At 38.1% G+C, this 12249-nt stretch overlaps 1 protein-coding gene across 1 annotated transcript in view; it reads right to left on the reverse strand.

The window, feature by feature from the left end:
- Window positions 1-4828: 4828 nt before the first annotated feature.
- LOC130084082 (matrix metalloproteinase-16-like) overlaps window positions 4829-12249 on the reverse strand; it is a 62853-nt gene continuing 55432 nt past the window's right edge. The window contains exons 8-10 of the mRNA XM_056249247.1: window positions 8762-8912; window positions 8559-8674; window positions 4829-5814 (exon numbers count right to left, since the gene is read on the reverse strand). Coding sequence (XP_056105222.1) covers window positions 5486-5814; window positions 8559-8674; window positions 8762-8912 — 596 coding nt within the window. The 3' untranslated portion in view covers window positions 4829-5485. The remainder of the gene's footprint in view (window positions 5815-8558; window positions 8675-8761; window positions 8913-12249) is intronic.

Below are 12249 nucleotides of genomic sequence, written 5' to 3' on the forward strand. Positions count from 1 at the left end.
AAATAATTTTGTTTTGAATTTTTTTTCTATTTTATTTGTCAATTAGTTTTTTGATTTAGTTTAGTTATTGTATGTTTTTACATTATATTCTGTTTTAGTTTGTTTTGTATCAGAGTTTTCTAGTTTACATTTAGTTTTTTGTGTTCATATTTTTGATGCAATTGTTGTGAGCAGATGGTTTAGACTTATATTGTATACGTTCTCATAATTTTTTGTTTGTTTTCTACTTCGTTTTTTTTAATTTAGTTGTTATTGTTAGTTTTTTTTTAATTATGTAGTTTTATTTTTTTAATTTCCATTTTTATCAGTTTAGCTATTGTTAGTTTTTCAGTGCAGTTGGGTTTTACTAAAACTACAATTTTACATTTTGACAAATTCGTTTTTTTTAAAAAATCATTAATTTGTGGGGATTTTATTTTAATATTAGTTAATTTTTTGGTCATGAAAATGTATTTTTAGCTTAGTGTCAGTTTATACCAGTTATGTTCACAGCTGAGGGTGAGTGATGTCTGGACTAGGAAAATGAGGAAACATGATGATGGTAAAGGCAGATGAACGCAAAAATGCTCTGGGGAAATATGTTCAAATGTGTTTATTGATCAATGAAATGGATCGTCAACAGATACATCACAAATACAGGGATACAGACAGAATGAAAAAAAGTATAAACATGTTTTTCCGACTTTGTTTCCTTCATTTGGAATCGTTTAACATAATCAGAATGGCAAGATGATAAACAGGATGATGAGAATGATTGAGAATAGCACAGATGCTGATGAGTTTGAGGAATTGAGATCATGATATCATGTCGCAAAGCAAACAGAAAACCACGTCCTTTCTAAAGTTACAGAAACTGTAAACATGAATCAGGGTCTAGCACCAACATGTAGCCGATGGGCGGCACAACCTTTGACACCTGACTTAGCTTAAGGCCTTCACAGAACACACAGGAAATATATACGCAAGCCTTACTTCCACTCCATGCACCATCGCGGCTAGTGCTACATGAGCGCAAATACATCATTCCTGCACGAACCATAGTCAAATCAAGTGTAAATCCATAAGGTCTAAAATAATAACAGCACCAAAAGATTACAGGATGACGCTCACCAGTGTAGGTCCAGTTAGCACCACATGTTCTGTCAGCTAGACAGAAAACTTTCAGAGAGAGAGAGAGAGAGAGAGAGAGAGAGAGAGAGAGAGAGAGAGAGAGAGAGAGAGAGAGAGAGAGAGAGAGAGAGAGAGAGAGAGAGAGAGAGAGAGAGAGAGAGAGAGAGAGAGAGAGAGAGAGAGCAGACTTACTGTTCTTACACCAAACACACAGAACCACAGATTAGCTTCTTAGCAAACACACACACGCTGCACGCGCGCCTGTTGGACATTTCTCACAAAGGATGGTCAACTAGTCGACTAGACATGCAAAAACGACTTTAATTGGTTCAAATTATGAGTTTAATCAGACAGTGTAATATTTAATAAAAATATTAATTTACAGACGCAGGCGGTTTTAGCACACTGAGCTTTAGCATGGTAACTCATTTCGATTTTCAACATGCTAAAACGTAGCTTCCAACAAAAAACAAATTCACCACCTTCTACAATAAAATTCAAGAAAATGATTGTCAGATGAATATATATTTTACTAATATAATATGATTGTTAATATTGTATTTTTTAAAATATATTTTATGCACACTACCATTTAAAAATTGAGGGTCAGGAAGACATTTTTTCTATCAAAGAAATGCATAATTCAGCAAGGACAGACTTTTTTTTAATCATTTTATCATTTGAAGATATTTATAATGTTCTAAAAATATTATGGTTTGCAGATATTAATGAGCAGAAATGCTTTCAACATTGATAATAATATGAAATGTTTATTGTGCAGCAAATTCGCATATTAGAATGATTTCTGTAGGATCATGTGACACTGAAGACTGGAGTAATGATGCTGAAAATTCAGCAAAGGAATAAATGACATTTTAAAATATATTCAAATAGAATTTTTTTTATTATTGTAATAATATTTATGATTTTTATTGTTTTTAATAATCAAATAAATGTAGCCTTGGTGAGCATAAGAGTCTTCTTTTAAAAATATAGTAAAAAAATCTTACCAACCCCTAACTTTTAAATTGTAGTCTACGTGCAAATTTTTTTTGCCTTGCCTTACATCTCGCCGTTTTTCTGTCATTAGGTTTTAATGTGGCATGTCATGTTAAAACTTTGAAAAATTAATTTAGAGATCCCTGCATTGTTCCTGTTGCGCTCCATCTAGCCATTTTTGAATGGAAGAACGCATCCCATGTGAAAGCCTCGCATTAAGACACACATCTGATTGATGTCTAGTGGACATAACCCCTAATCCTAGCTAACCAGTCGACTAGTCATTCAGACGACCCACAAATATCATGATTTTGAAAATATGTAGTTTTGCACATCAACATTGGTGGTCGGTTCAGAGTGATTAAACTGTTTAAAAAGCAGTCAAAGTTTTCCACAGGCAGTAATTCAGGTCATTTACTGCTTTAATCTCTGATCTTAGCCATTATGCTCGCAGTAACCATGTCCACAATGATCTTGCTGAGCTGGATTTGATTTGGAACATAGATGGCAGTTGATGCCCGAGCTGAACTCATCCGCCATGCGCATGGGCCGTGTCTGTCTCTGTTTACTTTTGCACTTGGCGAGTTCTGAATGCCTCTGCTCACCGCCGTCTCATATTTTATGCTCTGATTCTTATCATACTAGCTAAATATAACCACAGGATACACACCACCACCACGATACTCGATTTTTGTATTATTTAACGATTGCCTTTTCCTCTCAAGTTGTTCAAGGCAGACTTTTGTTTGATCGGCTGGGATTCTGGGAAATGTTCAGATGCGATCATGCATATCTCACACACACACACACACACACACACACACACACACACACACACACACACACACACACACACACACACACACACACACACACACACACACACACACACACACACACACACACACACACACACACAGTAAGACACAGAGAAGATAGAACCCTTACAAAAAAGTACTGTAGTGGTACTATGGTATCAGACGGTAATATTATGGTCATTTTGAAATATACTATGGTACTGGATTTTGTGTATCATTGTATTTGCATGGTACTTACAAGAATATCATGGTACTACTACCATAATACATATCTAAAATACCATGGTACACGTTCAGAATACCATGATACTACCATGATTAAATGCCATGGTAGTACCATGGTATGTATTAAAAGTACCATGTCAAATGTCCAGGAGGCCATGCATGGTACCATGCACAAAAAAACAGGGTAGTACCATGGTCAAATTTTTTAAATATAGTAGTGCCATGTCCAAAATACCATCTTATGTATAATGTCTAAAATTCCATAGTAGTACAATGGTAAAATGTTCAAAATACCATAGTAGTACCATGGTACCATGTCCAAAATACCGTAGTAGATACCATAGTAGTAGTATGATGGGACCATGATCAAATGTCATGGTAAAATGTCCAAAATACCATGGTAGTATCATGGCACCGTGATCAAATGTCTTGGCACAATGTGCAAAATACCACGGTATTATCTCATTTCATGGTACTTATGCTCAAAATACCATGGTACATTTTTGTAAGTGAAAGAAAGGAACTGCGACAGTACCATGGCAACACCATAGTGCTTTGATACTGAAATATCACCATACTAAAATCCTATGGTATTACCATGATATTTATGTAAGTTTAGAGAGTGGATGTTTATATATTCCCAGACTTAAAATATATGTAAAGTAAATGTGAACAAATCGCTAAAAGGCATTTTAATCATATACTGATTAATTTATTAAGTCCGTCAGGACGGTTTGTCCCAAACCGAGTCATGAAGTACATGAACTTGAAGAATGTCCCATGTTTTTCCTTTTTTTTCTTATTAAAACAATGAAAAAGGAAAAAAAAGAAAAAAAAAGAAGAAAATCTAGCATTGATACAGACACACATTCAAACACTGCTTGCCAGAAACACGCACATAGTTTCCTTTAGATCGCGTACGTTTTCTCTCGCATCTAAAGGAAACGTTCCGGATGACAGCTTAGCACTTTAAGTACCACTTTAAAGTTGAGGTTGAGACCATTTGGTTTGTTCAAATGTACCAAACAAACAAACAAACATATAAAATGTTAACGCAAGCAAATAACTGTATGTTCAAACATCCGTTCGATGCGAAGGACCGATCTAGAGTCAGACTGCAAAACGTGAACCGAACTGAGAGTTCTGACTCCGAGCCCCGATCCCATCGCAGAAACTTTCCGATCACAAGCGATGGTGAAACGTTACATGATATATATCCTTGATTTTCTTCTCGGTTGATAATAAAGACACAGGACTGGATGTGAATGCTTGCATACACTTTTGAATCAAGCGCTGTCCTGAGTTGCTCTGGTGGTTCTGGTTCATACTTCAAGGTTCTAGGATCCCATCCAGACCTAAAAACAAGGCAGTCCGAAAGGAAATTACATGCTTGAACAGCAACCTTTCAAAAAAAAAAAAAAAAATGGGAAGATACGAATTCTCAAATCTGTGTCCGTGCAAAACACGACCGAACGAGTGAGCGTTAAGCACGATAACGGTTCAAGCACTTCCTTTGCGGTTGCAATTCCACCGTCGAAACGGAAAAAAGCTGAATAAAATATTGGTCGTTGCAGTGGCTTGGTCTTCCCTCTGTTTTGACTGATATGCTTCATGTTAGGCAGAGGTTAAGGAGTCCCGTCTCGGCTCCAGGCGACCCTGCAGAAAAATCTCTGATCTCAAAGGGAGCAAAGCAATACTGCACTGCCTTTCCGACAGACGAACATAAGCGGTGCTCGAAAAACAAACGAATAAACTAAAACAAAAGCAAACAACACAATCCATAATTAAGGCTGTTAAAAAATATTGCAGAATATTTTGGCCCCTGTTTTGAGACAGACTGCCACAACAGTCAAAAGTTCCCCCACTACATATCACTGCAAAATAAAGAGCAGGAAGGGAAAAAAAAGATGTATAGAAAAGAAAAAAAAGATCCTCTTTGGAGAGATTTATTTGGTTTGGGAGTGCTTTAAAGGGAATCGTAAATATCTCTGAAAATAAAACCGAAGCAAAAATCGGCTCCTGCGACAACGTTTTCGTCATTTTTTTTTTCAACGTGCACTTGTAAAACCTAAACGTATAGCAATCAGCGATTTCCACGTGGAACAGTGGCACTGGACGTCGCAATGCACCGTGGGATCCTTGCAGTCCTACAGCGGGTGCACCGGGGCCAATGAGAGAAGAGAAGGGGGTTTTAGGAGAAATGCGCCCCTCATCTCCTGGAGAGGGGGAGTCAAAGCAAAGGCCCTCGCTGTTCTCCTTGAGCGAGACGCAGGTCGAGAGCCAAAGTCCGCAAGTTTGGGGTGTTACGCCACTGTGTCTTGTGGCTGTCAGACTCACACCCACTCCTGCATGGAGCGTTTACAGTACAGTATGTGGCGGGGCGTCCCCTTCCTCTTGAACTGAAAGACGGTGTAGATCAACACCAGCAGGCAGAGCGCCAGGACGCAGGGAATGACGATGGCGATGGCTTTAACCGTGCTGGCTTCACTGTCCAGTTTAATCACGACGTCCTCGTCATCCGTCGGCTGCAGGTCGGGGTCGATGGGCGTGAGGTCGCATCCCATGAAGTCTTTCAGGATAGAGCGAGGGTAGCCCGGCTCCACCCGCAGCCTGTGGTTGTTGAACTTCCAGTATTCTTTACCCTTGTAGAAGTACGTGAAACCTGCAAAGCATCGACATTTGTTAGATGGTATTATATTTATATTGGATATTTAATTCCTGTCCATTTCCATCTACTTTTACATTTTTTACGAAGTTTGCCGACATGTAAATGTAATTTCTAGCAAATCTCAAATTGAATATCTGTTTTTCATAAATAATATTGTGATGCCTAAATTCACTTGTAGTATTGAAATGTATTGATTTGTTGTATATATATTTAATATATATATATATATATATATATAAAGAGAGAGAGAGAGATTTTTATTAGTGCTGTCATTTAACACAAATGTTTGTTTATATAATATATGTGTGTGTGTGTACATGTGTATATATACACATACACACACCCATGCATATATACATATAACATAACACACACACACATATATTATATAAACATACTTTTATGTCAGATGTGTTTAATCGTAATTAATCGATTGGACAACACAAATTTTAGTATAATTTAATTTTATATTTTTATTTCATATTTAGTTTATTTATTTTTTTATTATTTGATTTTTGATTGAATACATTGATTTTGGTTTCGTTAGTTATTGTAAAATCTAAAAATATTAAGGTTTTATTTAGATTTTTTTTTAAAAAAATATATCAATAATTTTATATAATAGTTTATAATTCTATATATTTTTTAGATATTAGATTTTTTATTTAAAAAAAATTGTTTAGTTCATTTTTCATATTTAGCATATAGCATTTTCACTTTCCTCTCAAAAGTTGATAAACCTATTCATTTTGCTACCATTACGATACACGATTTATTTAATTGAATGTAATTACATTTTTTCCAAAACCCCAAGTTCAGGTCTGCTGGAATAGACGTTGAGCCATGGTGCACCTGTGGGTGATGCAAGTTCCAACCTGACATTTATCCTGATCCCATATCTCCCCAATAATTTCCTGTCGCTCTTCCACTAAATCTGTTTAATAAAGATTCTAAATCCTTGACATAAAAATGTTCCACACTGGAACTGGGGCTCAGTGTGATTTGAAAGACACTGAACCAAAGAGAAAGGCTTATCGTAAGACCACTGTGTTATCGTAAAATCTATACTTGCAATAAAACAGGACTGGAGCTGAAGATAAAAAAAAAAAAGCTGTCCTTTCCGATCTCCCCATGATCGGCTGGCCATGATGACGCATAATTAGGGTCAATTTTCTCTACTCTGTCTCGCCCACAGAGGCCTTTTGGGTAACGTGCAGAGACAGGGCTGAAAGAAAGCCCACAATCACTTTCAAAGTGTGGTTAGCCAAACAATTTCCCTGGAATATCAATCCACCCTTCACGCTCAGATGATCGCCTGCGTCCACGGGCAAACCTGGCACCGAGGCTGGGTACAGATGGCATGTGTGTGGCTGTCGACCTGCGGGCCTGCAGCTATGGACTGAACTCATGCAAGACGAGAACTCATACAGAGATTCACACTTGTCCTGAAATGCACAACTCTTCATAACTCGTTCTTGTACAGAATGAATATAGGGCATTGTAAATGAGAATTAAACTGCTTCACAATAGACTTCTGTATCATATGCAGTACAATATCAGATGCTGTGTTGTGTTCTGCATGGGTTGATTGTAGTTTATGCTTTTTTTTACAAACATTTTTAACTTTCTTTAGTGTGTAATGTTGTTGTTTTGCATGAAAAAGGTCTACAAAGAGTTTTCTTCCAGGAACGAACACATCACAATATTCCTCATTTAAATAATTCCCTGGCCAAGGCATACGGAAAAAAAGGGGTGAGGCCTGGTTGAGTTGCTTTAGTAGTGAGTTGAAAGTCGCAGTTATGACAAAGTGGTTGACCAATCACAACACACTGGTCCAGCTGACCAATCAGAGCACATTGTGTTTTTCGGAAGGAGGGGTTTCATAGAGACCAGAACTGAACAGAGCGTTACTGACAGACTGGGAAGACAGGTGTCGCCTGCAACAATGTGAAAATATGTGAAAACTAATGAAAACCTATTCTAGTAGACCCCAAAAACAAATCCAAGACTTAATAGGTCACCTTTCAATTAGTTCCCTCACCAGTCCTTATTTACGTTTGTATGTTTATAATTTTAGTTGGTTTTGGTTATTTTTTATAGCATGTCACTTTCAGATTTTTTCCCTCTGCCATTGCAACTTTTTCTTAACTGTTTTTTTTTTGTCCCAAATTTGGATCGAATCAATATACCTAATTCTTTTTCTGCCATTTTTGCCTTTTTTATTCAGAATATAGTGAAGAAACACCAGGAATTTATGGGAAGATGACGAAGCAATGAGATTGGGAAATGTTGCAAGCCGGATTCAAACTCGTGTCATCTGCATGAGCACCACAACAGTAACCACTAGCTCACATTTCTGACAAGATGCTCAATTTTACTTAGCATATCAAATCATGATCTTATTAAAGGTTTAGTTGACTTAAAATGAATATTTTGTTACCATAGAAGTGGTCCGTATGACTTGTGTATGACATTTTCCATGCATTACATTTGAAAGTAGAACAGGGAATGTTAAATATCACTATGTTCCTCACACAAAGCTTTTTATGTCATTAAAAAACTCAACAGTATCCGTCCTTATGACAAACAGTCATACGAAACAGTGGAACAACAATGAGAGTGAGTAAATGATTTTCATTTTTTTATTGCATTTTCAAGTTTCGCATTGTTAAAATAGCTAACAACTTAAACCTTGATTGAATTGCATTAAAGAATACATTATGAAAGATGAAACATACCGTTAGCTTTGTCCACAAATGCTCCCTGTGGAGAATCTGGAACACCCTTCCATACTGTGATGGACTTGGGATAACCAGGATCCATCGTTCTCATGTCTTCGTTATATCTCCAATACCTGCATATAGGTAAGTAGAGAAAGTTACACACACACACACACTCACACACACATACACAAACACACACACACACGCTGTGCACATACCTATCTCCTTTGAAGAAGTAGGTCTTGGCTACGTCCTCCCACCAGACGGCTGTCTCTATACTCTGAGCTGGCATGCCGTTTCCAAACATTGAGATGTCCTGGGGGTAGCCAGGCTGTAGCATTGTGTCCTTGAACACCCAGAACTGCTTCCCTAGAAAAAGCACAAGAACAAAGGAGAAATCAGGGGATTACAGTGTTCAGCCCAGGGTACATTTTCACCGGGCCAAATGAGAGTGCTCAGTGATTCAGCTCAGTCAAAGGAAGGAAATGTAAATCATAGTTTCTATAAATTCTCTTTGACTTGCTGATTTGTTCAAGTGTTGCTCCACTTACGGCTGAGGGATAAGTTGAATTTGGATTATATATTGATTATAAATACTGGTGATTTTAATGCACTTTTTAGTTATAGGCTATTAAACTATTAGGCTATAGGCTATTAGGCTTTGTTATTGATTGCATTGTGATTCTTCCTGTGACTTTATTATAAGAGTGTTGACAAAAATAGCGTTATTCCTATTTAGTGAATAACAGTGAGGAAAATATGCCTTGATTGATTGTACTGTATTTACTGTAATGGCTGAAATATTGAAAATATATATATCACTCAATAACCATTTTACAGCAATGTGTAATATTTATATACACTCACCGGCCACTTTATTAGGTACCCCATGCTAGTAACGGGTTGGACCCCCTTTTGCCTTCAGAACTGCCTCAATTCTTCGTGGCATAGATTCAACAAGGTGCTGGAAGCATTCCTCAGGGAGTTTGGTCCATATTGACATGATGGCATCACACAGTTGCCGCAGATTTGTCGGCTGCACATCCATGATGCGAATCTCCCGTTCCACCACATCCCAAAGATGCTCTATTGGGTTGAGATCTGGTGACTGTGGAGGCCATTTTAGTACAGTGAACTCATTGTCATGTTCAAGAAACCAATTTGAAATGATTAGAGCTTTGTGACATGGTGGAAGTAGCCATCAGAGGATGGGTACATGGTGGCCATAAAGGGATGGACATGGTCAGAAACAATGCTCAGGTAGGCCGTGGCATTTAAACGATGCCCAATTGGCACTAAGGGGCCTAAAGTGTGCCAGGAAAACATCCCCCACACCATTACACCACCACCACCAGCCTGCACAGTGGTAACAAGGCATGATGGTTCCATGTTCTCATTCTGTTTACGCCAAATTCTGACTCTAACATCTGAATGTCTCAACAGAAATCGAGACTCATCAGACCAGGCAACATTTTTCCAGTCTTCAACTGTTCAATTTTGGTGAGCTCTTGCAAATTGTAGCCTCTTTTTCCTATTTGTAGTGGAGATGAGTGGTACCCGGTGGAGTCTTCTGCTGTTGTAGCCCATCCGCCTCAAGGTTGTGCGTGTTGTGGCTTCACAAATGCTTTGCTGCATACCTCGGTTGTAACGAGTGGTTATTTCAGTCACTGTTGCCCTTCTATCAGCTCGAACCAGTCTGGCCATTCTCCTCTGACCTCTGGCATCAACAAGGCATTTCCGCCCACCGAACTGCCGCTCACTGGATGTTTTTTCTTTTTCGGACCATTCTCTGTAAACCCTAGAGATGGTTGTGCGTGAAAATCCCAGTAGATTAGCAGTTTCTGAAATACTCAGACCAGCCCTTCTGGCACCAACAATCATGCCACGTTCAAAGTCACTCAAATCACCTTTCTTCCCCATACTGATGCTCGGTTTGAACTGCAGGAGATTGTCTTGACCATGTCTACATGCCTAAATGCACTGAGTTGCCGCCATGTGATTGGCTGCTTAGAAATTAAGTGTTAACGAGCAGTTGGACAGGTGTACCTAATAAAGTGGCCGGTGAGTGTATATGTATATATATATATATATATATATTATATTATTAATATTCCAGTAAAAATGTATTACTGACTAATTTTAATTTACATTTTACTTTAAAATGTTTTAATACATTTTAATTTCTCTACATTTTTAAGACAATAGAGAATTACTAGCAATTGTTACTAAATATTACAGTAAGTACAGTATTACGGCAAATACCTACATATATATATATATATATGCATGTATATACTTAAGACATATTTGCATGTATATACTATATATATATATATATTTATACATAATTTATATATTATATGTTAATATAAATGTTTTATATAAAAATAACAAATTTTTCTTAAATATATACATGCATGTGTGTATTTATATATACAAAATAATTATACACAGTACACACATATATATTATGTAAACAAACATACTTTATTTTGGATGCGATTAATCATTGCCCAGCACTAATATAAATATAAATATATATATATGTATATATATATACTCACCGGCCACTTTATTAGGTACCCCATGCTAGTAACGGGTTGGACCCCCTTTTGCCTTCAGAACTGCCTCAATTCTTCGTGGCATAGATTCAACAAGGTGCTGGAAGCATTCCTCAGGGAGTTTGGTCCATATTGACATGATGGCATCACACAGTTGCCGCAGATTTGTCGGCTGCACATCCATGATGCGAATCTCCCGTTCCACCACATCCCAAAGATGCTCTATTGGGTTGAGATCTGGTGACTGTGGAGGCCATTTTAGTACAGTGAACTCATTGTCATGTTCAAGAAACCAATTTGAAATGATTAGAGCTTTGTGACATGGTGGAAGTAGCCATCAGAGGATGGGTACATGGTGGCCATAAAGGGATGGACATGGTCAGAAACAATGCTCAGGTAGGCCGTGGCATTTAAACGATGCCCAATTGGCACTAAGGGGCCTAAAGTGTGCCAGGAAAACATCCCCCACACCATTACACCACCACCACCAGCCTGCACAGTGGTAACAAGGCATGATGGTTCCATGTTCTCATTCTGTTTACGCCAAATTCTGACTCTAACATCTGAATGTCTCAACAGAAATCGAGACTCATCAGACCAGGCAACATTTTTCCAGTCTTCAACTGTTCAATTTTGGTGAGCTCTTGCAAATTGTAGCCTCTTTTTCCTATTTGTAGTGGAGATGAGTGGTACCCGGTGGAGTCTTCTGCTGTTGTAGCCCATCCGCCTCAAGGTTGTGCGTGTTGTGGCTTCACAAATGCTTTGCTGCATACCTCGGTTGTAACGAGTGGTTATTTCAGTCACTGTTGCCCTTCTATCAGCTCGAACCAGTCTGGCCATTCTCCTCTGACCTCTGGCATCAACAAGGCATTTCCGCCCACAGAACTGCCGCTCACTGGATGTTTTTTCTTTTTCGGACCATTCTCTGTAAACCCTAGAGATGGTTGTGCGTGAAAATCCCAGTAGATTAGCAGTTTCTGAAATACTCAGACCAGCCCTTCTGGCACCAACAATCATGCCACGTTCAAAGTCACTCAAATCAACTTTCTTCCCCATACTGATGCTCGGTTTGAACTGCAGGAGATTGTCTTGACCATGTCTACATGCCTAAATGCACTGAGTTGCCGCCATGTGATTGGCTGCTT

This window comes from Rhinichthys klamathensis, unplaced genomic scaffold, assembly GCF_029890125.1.
Source record: "Rhinichthys klamathensis goyatoka isolate OS25496 unplaced genomic scaffold, OSU_Roscu_1.1 h1tg000059l_1, whole genome shotgun sequence".
NCBI classification, from domain to species: domain Eukaryota; kingdom Metazoa; phylum Chordata; class Actinopteri; order Cypriniformes; family Leuciscidae; genus Rhinichthys; species Rhinichthys klamathensis.